Source organism: Naegleria gruberi (assembly GCF_000004985.1).
Source record: "Naegleria gruberi genomic scaffold NAEGRscaffold_20, whole genome shotgun sequence".
In the NCBI taxonomy this organism is placed as follows: Eukaryota; Heterolobosea; class Eutetramitea; order Acrasida; family Naegleriidae; genus Naegleria; species Naegleria gruberi.
This window is the reverse complement of record NW_003163307.1, coordinates 193,704-209,817: the sequence shown is the minus strand read 5'-3', so window position 1 is coordinate 209,817 and position 16,114 is coordinate 193,704. Positions and strand designations below refer to the sequence as shown.

The 16,114-nt window shown below is 33.7% G+C and overlaps 6 protein-coding genes and 1 non-coding gene across 7 annotated transcripts; 3 read left to right on the top strand and 4 right to left on the bottom strand.

The window, feature by feature from the left end:
* Positions 1-306: 306 nt before the first annotated feature.
* NAEGRDRAFT_66843 (uncharacterized protein) lies at positions 307-1,251 on the top strand (the record flags this gene model as incomplete). Its single annotated transcript, XM_002677932.1, has 1 exon — positions 307-1,251. One exon carries the CDS (start codon positions 307-309, stop codon positions 1,249-1,251), a length of 945 nt encoding a protein of 314 aa, XP_002677978.1.
* Positions 1,252-1,324: 73 nt separating this feature from the next.
* Positions 1,325-1,396, bottom strand: NAEGRDRAFT_t276. The gene has a single exon. It is a non-coding gene; the product is annotated as a tRNA-Glu (tRNA).
* Positions 1,397-6,227: 4,831 nt separating this feature from the next.
* Positions 6,228-6,698, top strand: NAEGRDRAFT_4908 (uncharacterized protein; the record flags this gene model as incomplete). The annotated part of the gene is made up of 1 exon (XM_002677931.1): positions 6,228-6,698. A coding segment is annotated over one exon (471 nt), but the record flags the coding sequence as incomplete, so codon positions are not given.
* An 811-nt stretch (positions 6,699-7,509) lies between these two features.
* On the bottom strand, positions 7,510-8,160 carry NAEGRDRAFT_66841 (uncharacterized protein; the record flags this gene model as incomplete). Its single annotated transcript, XM_002677839.1, has 1 exon — positions 7,510-8,160. One exon carries the CDS (start codon positions 8,158-8,160, stop codon positions 7,510-7,512), a length of 651 nt encoding a protein of 216 aa, XP_002677885.1.
* A 595-nt stretch (positions 8,161-8,755) lies between these two features.
* NAEGRDRAFT_48611 (uncharacterized protein) lies at positions 8,756-10,734 on the top strand (the record flags this gene model as incomplete). The annotated part of the gene is made up of 2 exons (XM_002677930.1): positions 8,756-9,431; positions 9,773-10,734. The coding sequence occupies 2 exons, from the start codon at positions 8,756-8,758 to the stop codon at positions 10,732-10,734; spliced, it is 1,638 nt and encodes a 545-aa protein (XP_002677976.1).
* A 315-nt stretch (positions 10,735-11,049) lies between these two features.
* On the bottom strand, positions 11,050-14,463 carry NAEGRDRAFT_48610 (uncharacterized protein; the record flags this gene model as incomplete). Its single annotated transcript, XM_002677838.1, has 2 exons — positions 11,050-13,079; positions 13,524-14,463. The coding sequence occupies 2 exons, from the start codon at positions 14,461-14,463 to the stop codon at positions 11,050-11,052; spliced, it is 2,970 nt and encodes a 989-aa protein (XP_002677884.1).
* A 177-nt stretch (positions 14,464-14,640) lies between these two features.
* NAEGRDRAFT_33171 (uncharacterized protein) lies at positions 14,641-15,747 on the bottom strand (the record flags this gene model as incomplete). Its single annotated transcript, XM_002677837.1, has 1 exon — positions 14,641-15,747. The coding sequence occupies one exon, from the start codon at positions 15,745-15,747 to the stop codon at positions 14,641-14,643; it is 1,107 nt and encodes a 368-aa protein (XP_002677883.1).
* Positions 15,748-16,114: the final 367 nt, after the last annotated feature.

Sequence of the window (16,114 nt, the reverse complement as noted above, 5' to 3'; positions counted from 1 at the left end):
TGACATTTTTTTTGATGATTTTTTATTGGAAAGTTCATTAGAAATGAGTTCGCGTTTCAAACGATGCAACTCAAGATTCATCTTAATCTAATGATTTTCTGAGAAACAATACCTTAAGATTATGAATTCTTTTGAAAGATGAATTGCAAATTGAATTAGTTAAAGATTTCGAATGGAGATCAGCTTTCTATCCAAAATTGGAACCTTACATGCAACTTGTTTTAGTTTGTTCCTAATGCAAAACTATTCGAAAGGGTTTAAATTATCACCCACTTGTTGAACTATTCCATCCAATAACAAAAAAAAATGAAAGCAAATCTAATCTTTTCATTTGCAATTCTTCTCTTACTTGCAATCCTCTCAGTTCAAGCAAGTGACACCTATCGAACTAAACCTCCAGTCGCCATAGTTGACAAGTATCACAAACCAAAGCATTGTAAGAGAAAATGCTTAAAGCACAAGTGGATTAAGAAGTGTTTGAAACACAAACTCGTCGGTCAAAAGAAAGTCTGTGATAAATATGCCATCGTCGGTGCTGGCAAATGTCTCAAACATAAGAAATATTCCAAATGTGACAAGTACAGCAAGCCAACAAAGAAGTGTGTCTTGCACGCGTACAAGATTGTTGGATGTGCCAAGAAGAAGTATTGGAAAGTTTGTGATTCTTATGGAACTAGAAAGATTTGCATCAAGAAGAGTTTCAAGAAATTCTGTGCCAAACACAAGATTATCAACAAGTGTTTCAAGAAGGGAGTTAAGAAGGTCTGTAAGAAATTCAAGAAGGTTCCAATCAAGAAGTGTGAAAAGAGGAAGATTTGCGACAAGTACACTATTGATTCCTACAAAAAGAAGGTCGCCAAATGTAGATATGTTAAAAAGTGCAAGATTGTTGCATGGGCAAAGAAATGTGCCAAGTATAAGAAGGTTAAATATTGTAAGGAGAGAAAATCCATCAAGAAATGTTGTCTCATTAAGAAGAAATTCTTCTGTGCCAAGCATAAGACAATCAAGTTCTGTAAGCACAAGAAGACTATTTCCAAATGTGTCAAATATCAAAAGAAGAAGTATTGTGCAAAGTCAATTGTCATTCCACCAAGATGTATCAAGAAGAAGTATTATAAGAAATGCTTGAAACGTTCAAAGGGAAAGAAGATTTGTAAGAAATTCAAATTAGTTGGTGGAAAGAAGAAGTGTTGCAAGTCAATTAAGAAGAAGATTTGCATTAAGAAAAAAACAAGTAAGAAGCCATGATTGGGAATATATAATTGACTTTCTTTTAAAAAAACGTGAGAAATAAACATTAAATCGTAAATGGAAAATTATCCTCCCATGCCGGGAATTGAACCCGGACCTCCTGGGTGAAAGCCAGGTATCCTAGCCATTGGACTACACGGGATTACATTCACAACAAGTATTTTTCCTTGATGGGGTTACTACACTTGTCTATACCTTGAATTTATTGTTTTTTGTAGTTATGTTGTAATTTCGCGCTGAAAGTTGTTTGTTTTGACCGTTAAATATTCAACAAAAAAACAATAATAACTCATCACGATTTCATCATCGCTATACCAATCTGCAGCATGCTACCTTGAGACTATCCCTTTGCTTCCTTCCACACCAGCCATTACTACATTCACCAAAACATCATCTAGTAAGTGCCTGCCCATTTACTTGAAATTGTTGGTAATGAAGGTTCATGTACAAGAACCCAGAAGTACTGTTGTTTCTAGAACAACATGTGGTAATTGCTACTTTGAACACTCTCAACAAACCAGCAACGCTTGTTGGCAATATGACCCAACCCTCTCATCAGGTAATATTTATTTGCAAAAAGTATGATAAGACGAACGCAAGAGAAGATGAATATTCTTTAGAATTAATAGAATATATTGTTTTAACTCACCAAAATCTACGTGCAAAACTTCTGGTTTGGTGAGTAGAAAGACTTGGAGCCACACCTCATCATGTTGTTGAAGAAGATAGTAGCACGAAGATGATATGATTACCACTGTAAACAGCACATTGTTAACAACACCGTGTGTTGACAAAACCAAAATCCCTTCTCATAGCAAGAGCTGTATAAATCTTTCATCTTGTGAGGTTTTGTGTTATTGTAATTTGTGTAATATCTTTTGTTCGTACTATTTAGCGTATTCCATCACTATTTAACTTCCAGGTATGGTCAGTTCAACAGCAGTGAAAGGTGAGTAAGTAACTGCTGTCAATGAGCGGGTTCCACTATGATATTTAAAAAAATGCAACTATTCACATCATTCACGTTTTGTTTAGTTTCATTTCTTCTTCTTTGTTTCTATCATCATCATCACGTTCAATCCCAATTGTCCCTTCCTGTAAATTATGCAGAAAACATCTTGGCTCAATCCCAAGATATTCAACTCGGAAATATTCTCTCTGTATTTCCATCCGTTTCTCATCCAAATTGTTTCTACTTTTCACATTCGAAAAATAGCATCATGCGAGTGAACATGTCGAGTGGTGATGTGGAAACTGTGATTGGAGAGTATGGAAAACCATTTAATAGCAAACAGGGTGGTTGGAATGGTACTTTAATTTCAAATCCTTCATCGATTTTCATTTCGAAAAGTATTCATGATGATGGAATTGCCTATGATCAAGTGTATTTCATTGATAAAGGAATACCTGCCATTAGGAAATTTGATACCAAGTCAGGGAAGGCAACTACACTTGTGAAACCAACTCAATTGACCAATCCACCACTCAGAGCAGTCATTAATAGAGGAATGCTGTATTTTGCCGATTCGAATAGGATTATGGCTTTTAATGTTACAACGAATGAGTTGAGGACGGAACCTGTTGCTGCTTTTAATATGACAATAGCTACCATGTCGATTAATTTGGATTCTAATGAAATATTCGTCGTGTTGAAGGATGATTCTCTCTACATTATTCTTGATGAAATTGGCAATCAACCAAAATATCTATTTTCAATGAATGTAACCATAGCTGGTAATAACCAAGAAGAATTTATCAATTCAAAAACAATTTTAAGAACCTCCACTATTTATCAAGATCAATTATTTGCCTTTTGCTACCAGAGAATATTCGAAATTAATAGAAATGGAACAAGTAAGGCAATTGTTGGTTCTGGAAAGGATTCAACAGAGTACAGTTATGGACCTGCCCTCAAAGTTGAACTAGGAGAAGTAACTGATATGTATATTGGAAGTAATGTATTCATTGCCTATCACGATGCAATTTTAACAATTATTAATGGAAATCTGATGAAAATCTTCTCAGAGGATGGATTGAGTTTAGACGGAATACCCATGTTAAAATATGGATTTTCGGGAATGGAGAAAATTACCTTATCTCCACTATTGAGGAATTTGTACGTGACTGATGGTAATATTATTCGAAATATTTCGCTCACAACAGGAAGAGTATCCTCTTTGGAGGGTAGTAGTACTGAAATTTCCTCATCTCAAAGTGTAATTTATACAGAGCTCGATTTAGGAGAAGATGAGAGCGTTTACGTGACATCTATTGATCCAGAAACCTCTGTCACATCCTTAGCTGTTATCAAGAAGAAAGTTAAAACAGTACTAATTGATTCTTCGAAAAAAAATAAGCAGAAAGATGGAATGGATGCCAGTAATGCAGTTCTGGACACCCCTTTATCGATTTACAAAGCAGATGATGGAAATATTTATTTCACTGAATCAGGAAATAATATGGTGAGAAAAATTACCAAAGAGGGGAAAATCTATGTTGTAGCCGGTACTGGACAATCTGGATTTAGTGGTGATGGAGGATTAGCTATTAATGCTCAGTTATCCACTCCTAAAGGATTATGCATAGTGAAAAATGTCATGTATATTGTGGATTCAAGAAATGGATTGATCAGAAACGTTTCGTTACTTACTGGAATAATTGATACATTTGCTGGAATTCCAACATTCACCATTCCCAATGATGGGTCAGCTATTCCATATAGTGGTAAGCCAAGACGTGCAATCCAAATGAATGCTCCTACTGACATTAAATATTCTGCAAATTCAGATACTCTATATGTTTCAGATACATTCAATCATCGTATTTTGGAATTTCCTTTAAAAGAAACTAGAGGATACTTATTAGCAGGTGTTGGATATCAAGGATATATTGATGGGGCTCCTCTTGCATCAGCATTCAATCAACCGTATGGTTTATTATGTGTTGAAAAACCAGAGAAGATTACCCATTTGTATATTGTAGATTCTGGTAAGTTTTCAAATTTTCCAAACTATTCTAATTATATTAGCAAATCATAGAATTAGAAAGATAATTTTACAAAATGGCAATGCCAATTCCAATACTCAAACAATAGCAGGAAGAAGCGATGGTTATGGAGGTGATGGTGGCTCCTCCCTGAGTGCAAGGTGAGTACATGTGCTTCTTTCATAGTCTTTCTAATAATTTTATCAGCTTTCTCTATCCAACATTTGCTGAATATTATACAGATCACGATGGAAATGAATTAATTTTCGTTTCAGATACTTTCAATAATCGTATTAGACTAATTAATGTGAATTCACATTTTATTTCAACAGCAATTGGAGTTGGAGTTTCTGGATTTAACAGAGACACTAGTCCAGCAAAGATTAAATTGAACAGCCCTAAAGGTTTATTTGTGGATGGCGACATGCTTTATTTTCTAGATTCGAGAAATCACCGAGTTTTAGGATTGAACATGACTGGTGAAGATTCAATTAGAACTAAAGAAATTACATTCATTTCTGGTATGTTGAAATTTTCATAGAATCTCAAAGATTCTAATCAAATGATTTTTAGGTGGATACGGAAGAGATAATATTACTGAAAGATTGAGCATTGCTTATCCATATTCTGTTGTTGTGGATAGTTTCAATGTTGTTTATTTCACAGATGACTTATTTTCAAATATTAGAAAACTTGACAGAAATGGCATGCTGACAACTCTTGCAGGAGACGGAGATGTTGGTAGAGGATCGAACTACATCCAAGCAACGAAATCCTCTCTCAACAAACCTACTGGACTATTGATTAATGATTTCGGAGATCTAGTATTTTGCGACATGTTAAATGACAGAATTAGAAGAATTAATAAGAATGGAATAATTACAACAATTGCTGAATCAGGATTGGAGGGTCCATTTTCACCTGTATTCAATTTAGATAACAAAATAATTGTCCTTCACAAATATGGAAGGAAAATTAGTTTAATCAAATCAGAAAGAGAAGTGGAAACTATTTCAAATCTGAATGAGAATGCCTTAGATATTGAATTCGACCCACTTACTGGCTCAATCATTTATTGCACTCGAACAGCAATTTATACATTGACACCACACTGTGAAATTAATGGCTACATTTTGAATGATAATTTCACATTGTGTTTGCCTGTTTGTTATGGAAAAACAGAGGGGGATGCTTGTGGAAAAGGAAAATGCATAGGATATAATCAATGTGAATGTCAATCTGGATTTACTGGAAAGGAATGTGATATACCTGTGTGTTTTGGATTGACCAATGCAAATAAGGACGTGTGTAATGGAAGAGGAACATGCCAATCATCCAACTCTTGCAAATGCAATAGTGATCAATATTTGGGAAGTAATTGTGAAACTGCAACCTGCTATGGAAAGGTCAACCCGGATGCGTGTGGAGGTGCCAAAAGTCGAGGAAATTGCACCGATATTGATAAGTGTACATGCAGTAAGAATAGATATACAGGAAACCAATGCCAATTTACCATGTGTTATGGCTTAGCACAGAATGATCCAAACGTATGTAGTGGTCGTGGAATGTGTAATTCCGTGGATGATTGCAAATGTTTAAGTGGATCTTCTGGAGATTATTGTGAAAAGAATGATTCCGTTATTTCAGCAATTGTTCCAATCGTTTTGAGTATTGTCTTTTTAGCACTTTTGATATTATTGGTGTCTTTATTGGTATTCCTGTGCAGAAAATATGGAAAACAGAAGAAAATTATTGGAGATGCAGATTCTCTATCAAAGCAATTGTTATTTGGTGATGATTACAAACCAATAGAGCTGCAAGATCCAGAATCTAGTCCACAAAATGATTTTATCATTCCTATTGGTGATTTGGACTTGAGAAATAGAAAGAGACTTGGAAAAGGAGGACAAGGAATGGTTATAGAAAGTATGTGGAAAGGAATTAGTGTTGCTGTAAAAGTATTCGAAATGGATTCTGACATTCAAGATCAGGAATTTATCAATGAGGTCAAAATACTGGTCAAATTGAGACATCCTAATATTACATCTTTCTATGGAGTTTCAATAATGCCTAACAAGGGATTTATAGTAATGGAACGATTGGACAAATCTCTAGTTGATGTAATTCATGAGTTAGAAAAGGGAACTGTCATAATGACATTTGATCGTAAAATTCAAATGTTTTTAGGTATTGCAAGAGGTATTGAGTATTTACACACTTTACCAACTCCAATTGTCCACAGAGATCTCAAACCAGGAAATGTTTTATTAACCAAAGATGGAATTTGTAAATTATGTGATTTTGGATTGTCACGCAAAATGTCAGATAAGAATAATTCAATAATGACACACTTGATTGGTACACATAATTTCATGAGCCCTCAATTGATTAATGGAACTATTCAAGATGCCAAATCATGTGATGTTTATGCATTTGGCATTATCATGTGGCAATTATTATTCGAATGTCAAGATGCCTACACTTACACTGAACCAAGAACTTTACAACGATTAAATCTTGATAAGGAAAGAAAATTCCCAAGTACTCCCTTCCTCACCAGTAAGATTTGTCAAGATAATCTCAGACCTCTCATCCCTTTCCATTCTAAGGAAGAATGTTTTCAGTGGTGTAAGAGAAATAATCCACAAACTTTTGATTCATTGGAAGCTAGCAAAGTATACAGTCTATGTGGATTAATTCAGGAGTGTTGGAAAGCTGAGGAAGAGAAACGACCACCAATCATGTCAATACTTGAAACTTTGAATGATTTATTTGACTATTGAAAAGAACCATGCCAATATTTCTCACACAATTGTTTGTGCATCTCTGATGTTTCAAATTCTGAAGTGAAATTTTTTGATTTGATTACTCATGAATATTTAGGAGCCTTTCTTGTCGAAGGAGGAGTGCCTGGTTTGTTAATTGAAGAGAATTTTGATGATCAATAAAATGATGCTATTTATTTTGGAGAGAATAAGTATACTTTCAAATATAGAGTGAAGAATTTAATGAGATTAGGATCAAGTGCTGATTGTATTTGGAAAATTGAAAGATTTTTGTATGGAATGGCAATTGATAGAACAGGAGGGAAAATATTTCTTTCAGATTATGACATTAAGAATTGTTGATATACAGATCAACAAGATGATTCAATTAGAATATTTAAATAGATATGTCAATTGATTGTACCAGTGGTAAAGTTTTCAGTTTCTTTATAATATATGGGGATCTAAAACATTTGTTCAATTCTAATCCCAAGTTGATAGAATCTCACATTTTAAATTTGAATTCACTAATGAGAAACATGACTGTTTCCATGTTAGTGGTGTTTGAAATTGGAAGAATACTCAACACACAATTTTTATCTCTAGTTTCGTTTAATAATTGCATAAACGAAATGTTACGAAAGTCAACTATTTCCACATTAGCCTTTCCCTCCAATTCTTTCATTGTTTCAACACTAACTGAAACACCCTCTTGAATGTACACCTTATTAACAATTGAAATTGCTTGCCTGTCAATTGTCAAATCATCACCAGCAAACCACTTCAAAAAGCAACCAGAAATTGGTGACATGATAAAATTATCATTCAATCCAATTCTTTCTGCAGATTCTTTCTCTGCATTTGACATGTTTTGAGAAGTTGTGAACAAACTTCCCCATGACGGTCTTGTTTGATTGTCAGCAATCATTTGATCATTTCTTAATAAAACTTGATTAGCACGAGTTTTGAATGAGAAACGATCAGTGAATGATGACTGTCCATGATGAATTGTCCTATTTCTTCTCAATCCTCTTCCACCTCTTCTGTTCTTTTTTGTAACAGATGACATTGAAGGTTGACTGATTGAAATACAAGATATTGCTTCATCAATGGACTTTTCAGCTGTGAATTGTTGCTTAGTGGTGTAATTTTGCATTGTAAATTGAGTGATTTTGAATTTTGTTTGTTTTTTTATTGTTTGAAATTTTGCTGATCAAGAAAATTCTAATTTTAGGTGAAGAAAAAAGATCAAAATGAATTTTGAGGTTTTCTGTAGAATTTTGAATGAATCAGCAATTTGTTGAATCTGTAGAGTTTTTGAAACAGAACTTTCAGTGCTATGGGAAATTTGCTTTCTTGAAACAACACTGAAACTCAAAAAGACCTTGATGATTGCTGACGTTTTGTATAATTCTTTTTCTATTGAATTTTGATGCATTTAGCTTGCCAATAAATATCTCCATCATTTGATATCAAATATTTACCGTTCTCCCACTTGCCAACTACAAAATCATTTAGTTCAAAAACCAAAAAAAAACTAACTTTCGAATAGTGCAATGAAAATACAACCCATCTCTCAAGAAGCTGATTCAGTCAGCTCAGAATCTACAACTAGTGCTGATTTAAATGGTGGAAACAAGACTATTTCCATTAAATTGAGTTTAATTCTCTTGCTATTAGGTTTAGTCATTGCATGTGTCCTATTCTTGACTATAGTTTGGGCATCAAGCTTTACAGGATCAGTTGTAACCATGAGTCAAAAGTTATTAGAATCTAACTTTGGGCAAATTATTGACTTTGTCGATAATTCAATGAAGAAAATTGCCATGTCAGCCGAAACTACACGAAACGCAGTACTAAACGAATTTGATTACAATAGAAATCAATGGATATTTGATACAACATTCATGGTTTACAAATCTCAAGAAAACTTTGTCAATGGTCTCACCATCAATGCCTATTTTGGGAATCGAATAGGTTTAGGTGGATATATTGGAATCACCACAAGTGTCGCCAGACAATTAAACCTGCCACTACTCTACAGATATAAAATGCTTGGAAATGACACGAACGGTTTTTTTAAAAGATGTGATTATTACAAATCTGTGACTAATTGTGTTCCAGATGGTGATGCAGAATATGATTTTGATTATGGAGCTTTTGATATGAGTTATGTGGTCAACTATGCCAGTAAGGCAAAGAATACGACAATCTTTTCAACTTCCTATGTCCATTCAAGTTTTCCATTATGGGTTTGGTTTACTTGTGTGAGTGCTTATACGAAACCTGGTGCAAATAATTTTGATTGGTATTTTGCTATAGATATTACTGCGCATTCACTTTCGGTTTTCTTATCAGATTTTACGAGTAAGATTCAAAATTCGATGGCAATTGTGATAGAGATTGAGAGTAATGCATTGATTGCTAGTAAGTATTGATTTTAGACATGACAAAAATGACATTTGACTTAGATAGTTTTCCTGACATTCCACCTACCATATTTTACAAAAATGGAACATCCCACAGAAAAACAGTCTTCACATTCGAGGACGAAAATGTTCAAATTGTTGGAAAAGCCGTTTATTCCCAATTAGGAAATGATTTGAAATCAATGAAATGCTCAACCTTTATGTATACCAGTGTTGAAGATTATTATGTTGGTGTTTATAGATTATGTACTGCAACTGGATTGAATTGGTTGATTATATTTTCAGTTCCTCAATGGAATTATATTTCCTCAATTATTATTGCTGTCATTGTTGCGTCAGTTGTCAGTGTGGTGATTACTGTGTGTGCAACATTGATTAGTTTGGGATTTAGTTCAAGAATTGTAAAGCCATTCAAGCAGCTGTTGAATCAGTTTGAATTTATTTCAGAAATGCAATTGGATGTTGCAGAAGCTATGAAAATCTCTTCGAACCTAACCGAAATTGAAGAATTCCAACAACACATCTCAACCATGATTAGGAAGATGAAATCTTACAGAGCTTTCATTCCACAACACTTGTTAGCCAAATTGGACAATAACGAATCCATGACAGAGCCATCAATCAGCAGTAAATTCAGCAGCAAAAAGATGGATTCAGATCATGCTCATTCCTCATCAGTTCACAACCCAAAGAATAAGTTTCTTTTCAAATTGGGAGTTGAACAGAGACAGGTTGTAAGTGCCATGATTTATTTTGAGGGAATGGAAGAAATTAGTACAAATTTGAAAGAAAATGAATTGGTCAACTTGTTTACGAATATTTTTGGAGTTATTCAAAAGTTTGCAAATACTTCAAATGCAATGGTTGGAACTTTGGAGAAGAGTTCAATAATTGTGAGTTGGAATTCGTATACAAGTGTACAGAAACCAGAAGAAAAGGCCTTGTCAACTCTTTCACAAATGTTAACAGCTCTGAAACTTGTTGACAAGAATATCAAACCTTGCATTGCCGTTGTGAGTCAATTGTGTAAGGCAGGTAATATTGGAACAAACGCAGTCAAGACCTTTACAATTATTGGCAGTTATCAACAAAATTTGGAACATATGATTAATATTATGAAACATTTGAAGGTTGATTTGGCAGTTACAAAAGCAGTTCAGGAAAAGGGGATTGACCAAATGTTCCACACGAGAATTGTTTCATGGAATAATTTGTTGATGGATAATTATAGTCAATCGGTTACTAAAATTCCAATATATGAAGTGGGGGCTTCAAAGCAGGTAGCTATGGATGAATGGTAAGTTTTGTTTTACATTCTAACAAGATTTAACAATATATTTTTTAAGGATGTATGAATTGGAACAGAAAGAATCGGGAGACAAGTGGAAAACCTACAATCAAGCCATTCAATTATTAGAACAAGGTTTAGTTGACCAAGCAAGAAATCTCTTTGAAGAATTTCAATCTGTTTGGATTGGAAAACATGGAAATAGAGATATTCCAGCAGATCACATGATAAGCACATGTAATGAAGGGAATTAATATTCAGTGGATCTCAATGGATTAACACCAACAGTACCAAAGCACTATCCATTAAATAAATAGTATTGAAAAAATCAAATCAACATTTGAGAACAGTTTTCCAACATGAAATCCACATTTGTAATTTTCTTATCAATAAAACCATTATCATTATCACTAATATACACTCCTTTCCCTAATAATTTAACTAAAACATCTTTTTTCTTGAGGTGCTGATTATTATACACCAAATTAGTTCTACCCATGTAATCTGCCTTTCTGTATACAGTACTAAACAAATCCCAATCAAATTTAAAACAATCGTTCAATTCTAAATAGCAGATTGGACCCTGAATGAGTTTTTCAATTATCAATTCTTTGATGAATGGTGCGTCTTTGAATATGATACTGAACTTGATAGATCTATTCATTATCCTTCTTGCAAGCTCATAATCATTTTTCAAATTATCAGAAATTCTTAATTCCTCACATATTTTCAGCAATCGATCGCTAGTAATATTTGAATAAGGTTGGAATAGCAGTTGAAATAATTCATCATCAGCCAAATATTCTTTTAAAATAGGGAGTATTATATCTATTTCTACTGCCTTTTTGAATGCTAGGATTGCCAATTCCTTATTCATTCTAACCAATTTCAAGGAAACAGTTGCTATGACTGAATTATTAACTCGCATGCACTCCTCTATAAAATCCACATTAGTTTTCAAGTGTTCAGATGCATAATTAAAGCAATAAGGGCTAATATTCTTGATGCATAACAGTAATAGCTCCTTGTCATCCGAAATCAATGATCTGATATCCGTGAATAATTGAGACGGATTTGTCTTGAGAAGCGGAATAAGTTCTCTCACTATATTCTTGTCATATTCAAAAGTGATATTATTGTTAGGATATGAATTGAATACAAAAGCAATGAATTTGGGATCTCTCTTCATTGATTGATCAGCATATGCGTATACTCTATTCAACCCAATTTTAGATAAATTTAAATGGAAGAAATCTCTGTCAGTTTGGAAATTTTCAAGGCATACCTTAAAATATTGGTCACAATTGATTGTAATATTTCCTCCAGAAACGGTAAATGTAAAGTATCTATATCCATTTTCATTTTTACATAATTTTCTCAAAAACAACATGATTACTTCTCTATCTTGACTTATTGATGAAGGAAGGGAATACCAACTTGTAGAAATAATAGGTATCCAATGATAGTCCAATATTTTGTAATCCTCCAAAGCAGTCATAAGGAGTTTTTTGTTCTTTCTGAAAAGTTGTTCTTTCATTTCTCCTTTGAAATCCCAAAAATAAATAGTATTCTCCTCAATCAGCTCCACCATAAATTCATAATCGTGAATAAATTTCGTATATCCAAGAATTTCTCTATTTTTCTTAACCCATTCCATTGCCAAGTTCCTATCATTTTTTAAATCATCTCTCAATAATTGCCAAACATATGCGTCATGGTTGAGAGCTGCCAATTGAACCTCCTCATCCTCTCTCAATGTAGGACTAATTTTCGAATAGTATGAGCCCATAGACACAAGTTTTAACAAATCCTCCCTTTTAGATATTGAATTAATTGTAAATGGATGTTTACAAAATGTTCTAAATGCACTCTCATTGTACTCAAAAACTTTAAAAGCAAATGGTCCACTTGTCAATCGTTGACTTGCATATCTCAAACAGGAAGCATCCCTCTTGAATAATTCCCAAACAATTGATTCTGATCTTTTAACCTCCTTTGGCGCATACAACAACATTTGAGGATCATACTTTACAGCTTGTAAACAATATTTAGGTCTTTTTGGACAATATCTAATAATCCTTGGATTGACTCTTATCATTTCCATAATAAATTCTTCATCTTTCCTTAAAAACTCTTCTACAAATTTCTTTCCATATTTATGGAATATAAAATCGTATTGGAGTGCTTGTAGAATAAACTGACGATCGTTTTTCAAAGTATCGGAGAGTGGCACATCCATTTTATACATGTAAAATTGTAAAATTATCTGCTTGTAGAGTTGTATTCGTTTCGAGTGTTGATACATGCCCGATAGCAAGTCGGATGAGATTTTACAATCAAGAAAAATGATGGCATTCCCTTGTGGCATGAGTGAGGGTATTTTTTTTGACTTTACAATTAGCAAAGGTTCCCAAGTTGTCTCCAACCTCAGTACTCGACAATATTTAACTTCTCAAATCGGACGGGATGATGGCCATAGTCATTTATGTCTATAATTTCTGGTATTTACATAAAAATATACACTTGGACCGAAACGTTAGATTGTTGGTTCAGTAAGGTTTGGTTGAAGAATTTGAAACGGTTGCTCAATCTTCTATATTTATTGAACGTTCTACATGATGAAAATTTTGCTTACCAATTTTCTGATCATATCGAAGTTGAAACTGCATATCAGAATACAATTCAATATTTATGAATTTTTAACTTCCTGGATTAATTTGCAAGTGTAGTGCTGGGCTGAATGGAATGAAGTGAATCTACACCATCCCATTTTAAATTTGTAATATCCTACATCAATCTCACCAGAATACTCAGTTGGATAGAATTTTCTTGCACCCTGTGCCAATATTTGAATACCATAATCTCCATTCCTTGAATACGAGTTCACTAAGGTTGCAACTGAACCATCTGATTCCCAACCCGAATAGTAGTGTCTTCTGCAACGCTCTCTGCTTGGTCTGGTATCTGATCTGAAGAACATTCCAAATCCAACTCTTCTAACACTTGTATCTGAATTTGTTGAGCTGCATCCAGTCTTTTCAAAATATTGGGCTAAATCCTGTGGCATGCACAAATCATAAATCTTTTTGAGATTTTTTGGAATAGCACCATTGGTACCACAAATATTTGAAAAATCGCTCACATCAAAGATGAAAGCATGTTCACTTTGATCCATTTTTCCAATTACAATATATCTATACAAATGCTCCTTATCCTCATTGAAATAATTAGTTTTCATTTTGAAATAAACTTGATGATCATCCATATCAATAATAGTTATAAGAGAATTGATCAGTTCTTCCTCATGTAAATTAATCTTCTTAGCAACCTCTGTTATTGAATTATGGTATGGAAATTCAATATCAATTCGTAAAGTGTCTATTGACATGATCTTATCTGGGTACGAAATTTTATGCTTTTCAATATTACTCTCTGCTCCTTGTATATAATTTGGAATTATTGGTTGAGAATCTTGACATGTGAAAATTATTTTCATCATGACATTATCTCCTCTATTGATTTCTCGACAAACTGCCTTCAAATTCTTTACCTTATCATAAAGAAAGTCTGTTCCGTTAGAAAATTTCTTCTTGAATTGTAAAGGTCGAATATCAAGTTTTAATTTTAAACAATCTCTTACAATGGATGTAAATGTTTCTGTTGGCAATCTTTCGGAAGAAATTGTTTTCTTTTGTTTTGCTTTGGCGAGTTTGATGGTTTGCTGTTGTTGTGATCTTTGCATTTTTTTTTGATCTTAAAGTTCATGTTTGTGAAAGGTGATTTCAAGAAGGATTGGTTCAATTCTGTATTTGAAAAAAGCCATTGAGAATGAAACCTCTCCAACATTGAAGTATACAATAGTAATGGATTTGGTACAGATAAATAGTTGCAGTACAATTTTAATTTCTTCATTTAATATTTACTTCTTCGTCCAAGGAAGAGCATCCAAATCACAATTTCCTCCACTAATTACCATTCCAATATGTTGCCATTGATTTTCAGTGGCCATTTGTTTGAATTCATCATGGAATAGAGTGAGAGCAACGACAGTGGCAGAGCTTGGTTCAATAACAATTTTCATTCTCTCCCAAACAAGTTTCATGGCTTTGATAACTTGCTCATCTGTCACTGTGAAAATTCTATCAATATTCTTAGAAATATGATGGAATGTTCTCTCTGACAAGTTTGTCTTTAAACCATCACAAACTGTATTGGCTGGGACATTAGGATCGTTTCCAACAAGCTTTCCTTGCTCCATAGATCTCTTAGCATCATCGACAACTTGAGGTTCAACACCAATAACTTTGGTTTTCTTCAATTTTTCCAAATCCTTAATTTCCAAAGCTGCCTTTGATTTGAAACAAATACTAGATCCAGAGGAAAGTCCACCCCCACCTACAGGGACAATCAATGCATCGAGTGGGAACTCGTCAGTCAATCTTTCCTCCTTCACTTGATCCAACATTTCCAAAACAGCAGTTCCTTGTCCAGTAATTACATCATCATTATCATATGGGTGAATAAATAAAGCTCCAGTTTCTTGAATAATTCTTTCACAAGTTTCCTCTCTTGATCTCAAAGTTGGTTCACACAAAATTACTCTGGCACCATAAGTCAATTCAACTGCATTCTTCTTGACTGCAGGAGAATTACTTGGCATTACGATATGAGCTGTCAATCCCAACATTTGAGCAGATTTAGCCAAAGCTCCAGCATGATTACCAGAAGAGTGTGTAATCACACCTCCTTCCTTGATTTTTTTCACAATTTCCTCATCAGAATTATTCAATGCATTCAATACTGCATTACAAGCTCCACGAATCTTGAAAGCTCCGACCTTGTTCAAATTTTCACATTTTAAATATAATGTACAATTAGGAATTCCGGTCATTTGTGAAATTGTCGAATTGGTAAGAACAGGAGTTTTATGAATATATTTTCTGATACGTTCCGAGGCATTTTCAATATCGGAGAGAGAAATTTCTTTAAAGCAGCAAGAGGATGAAACAGATTGTTGTTCACTCATTTTTTTTTGATTAGTAATTAATGATTGGTTCATGATGATTACAAAGATTGTAACCATTGATGCAATAATACTCAATTGATGGTATAGTGAAATAATTATGTACTGTAGTGTGAAGAGTGCAATTTTGGTAACAAGATATCTCATTGTAAACTCTAACAATTCAGCATCTTTCCATAATAATATATATTCCGAAACCTTACTTTCAATCTTCATTCAGAACAAGAATTTAACAATATTGTTTCTTCCTCACCTCTCTCACTTCAATGAATTGTTCATCCACAATATGATGCGGAGCAGAGAGTTGAAACTCTGTAGGACTTATCGGATTTGCATTACGATATCGCAAAACTGTGGCGCGAACTATTTA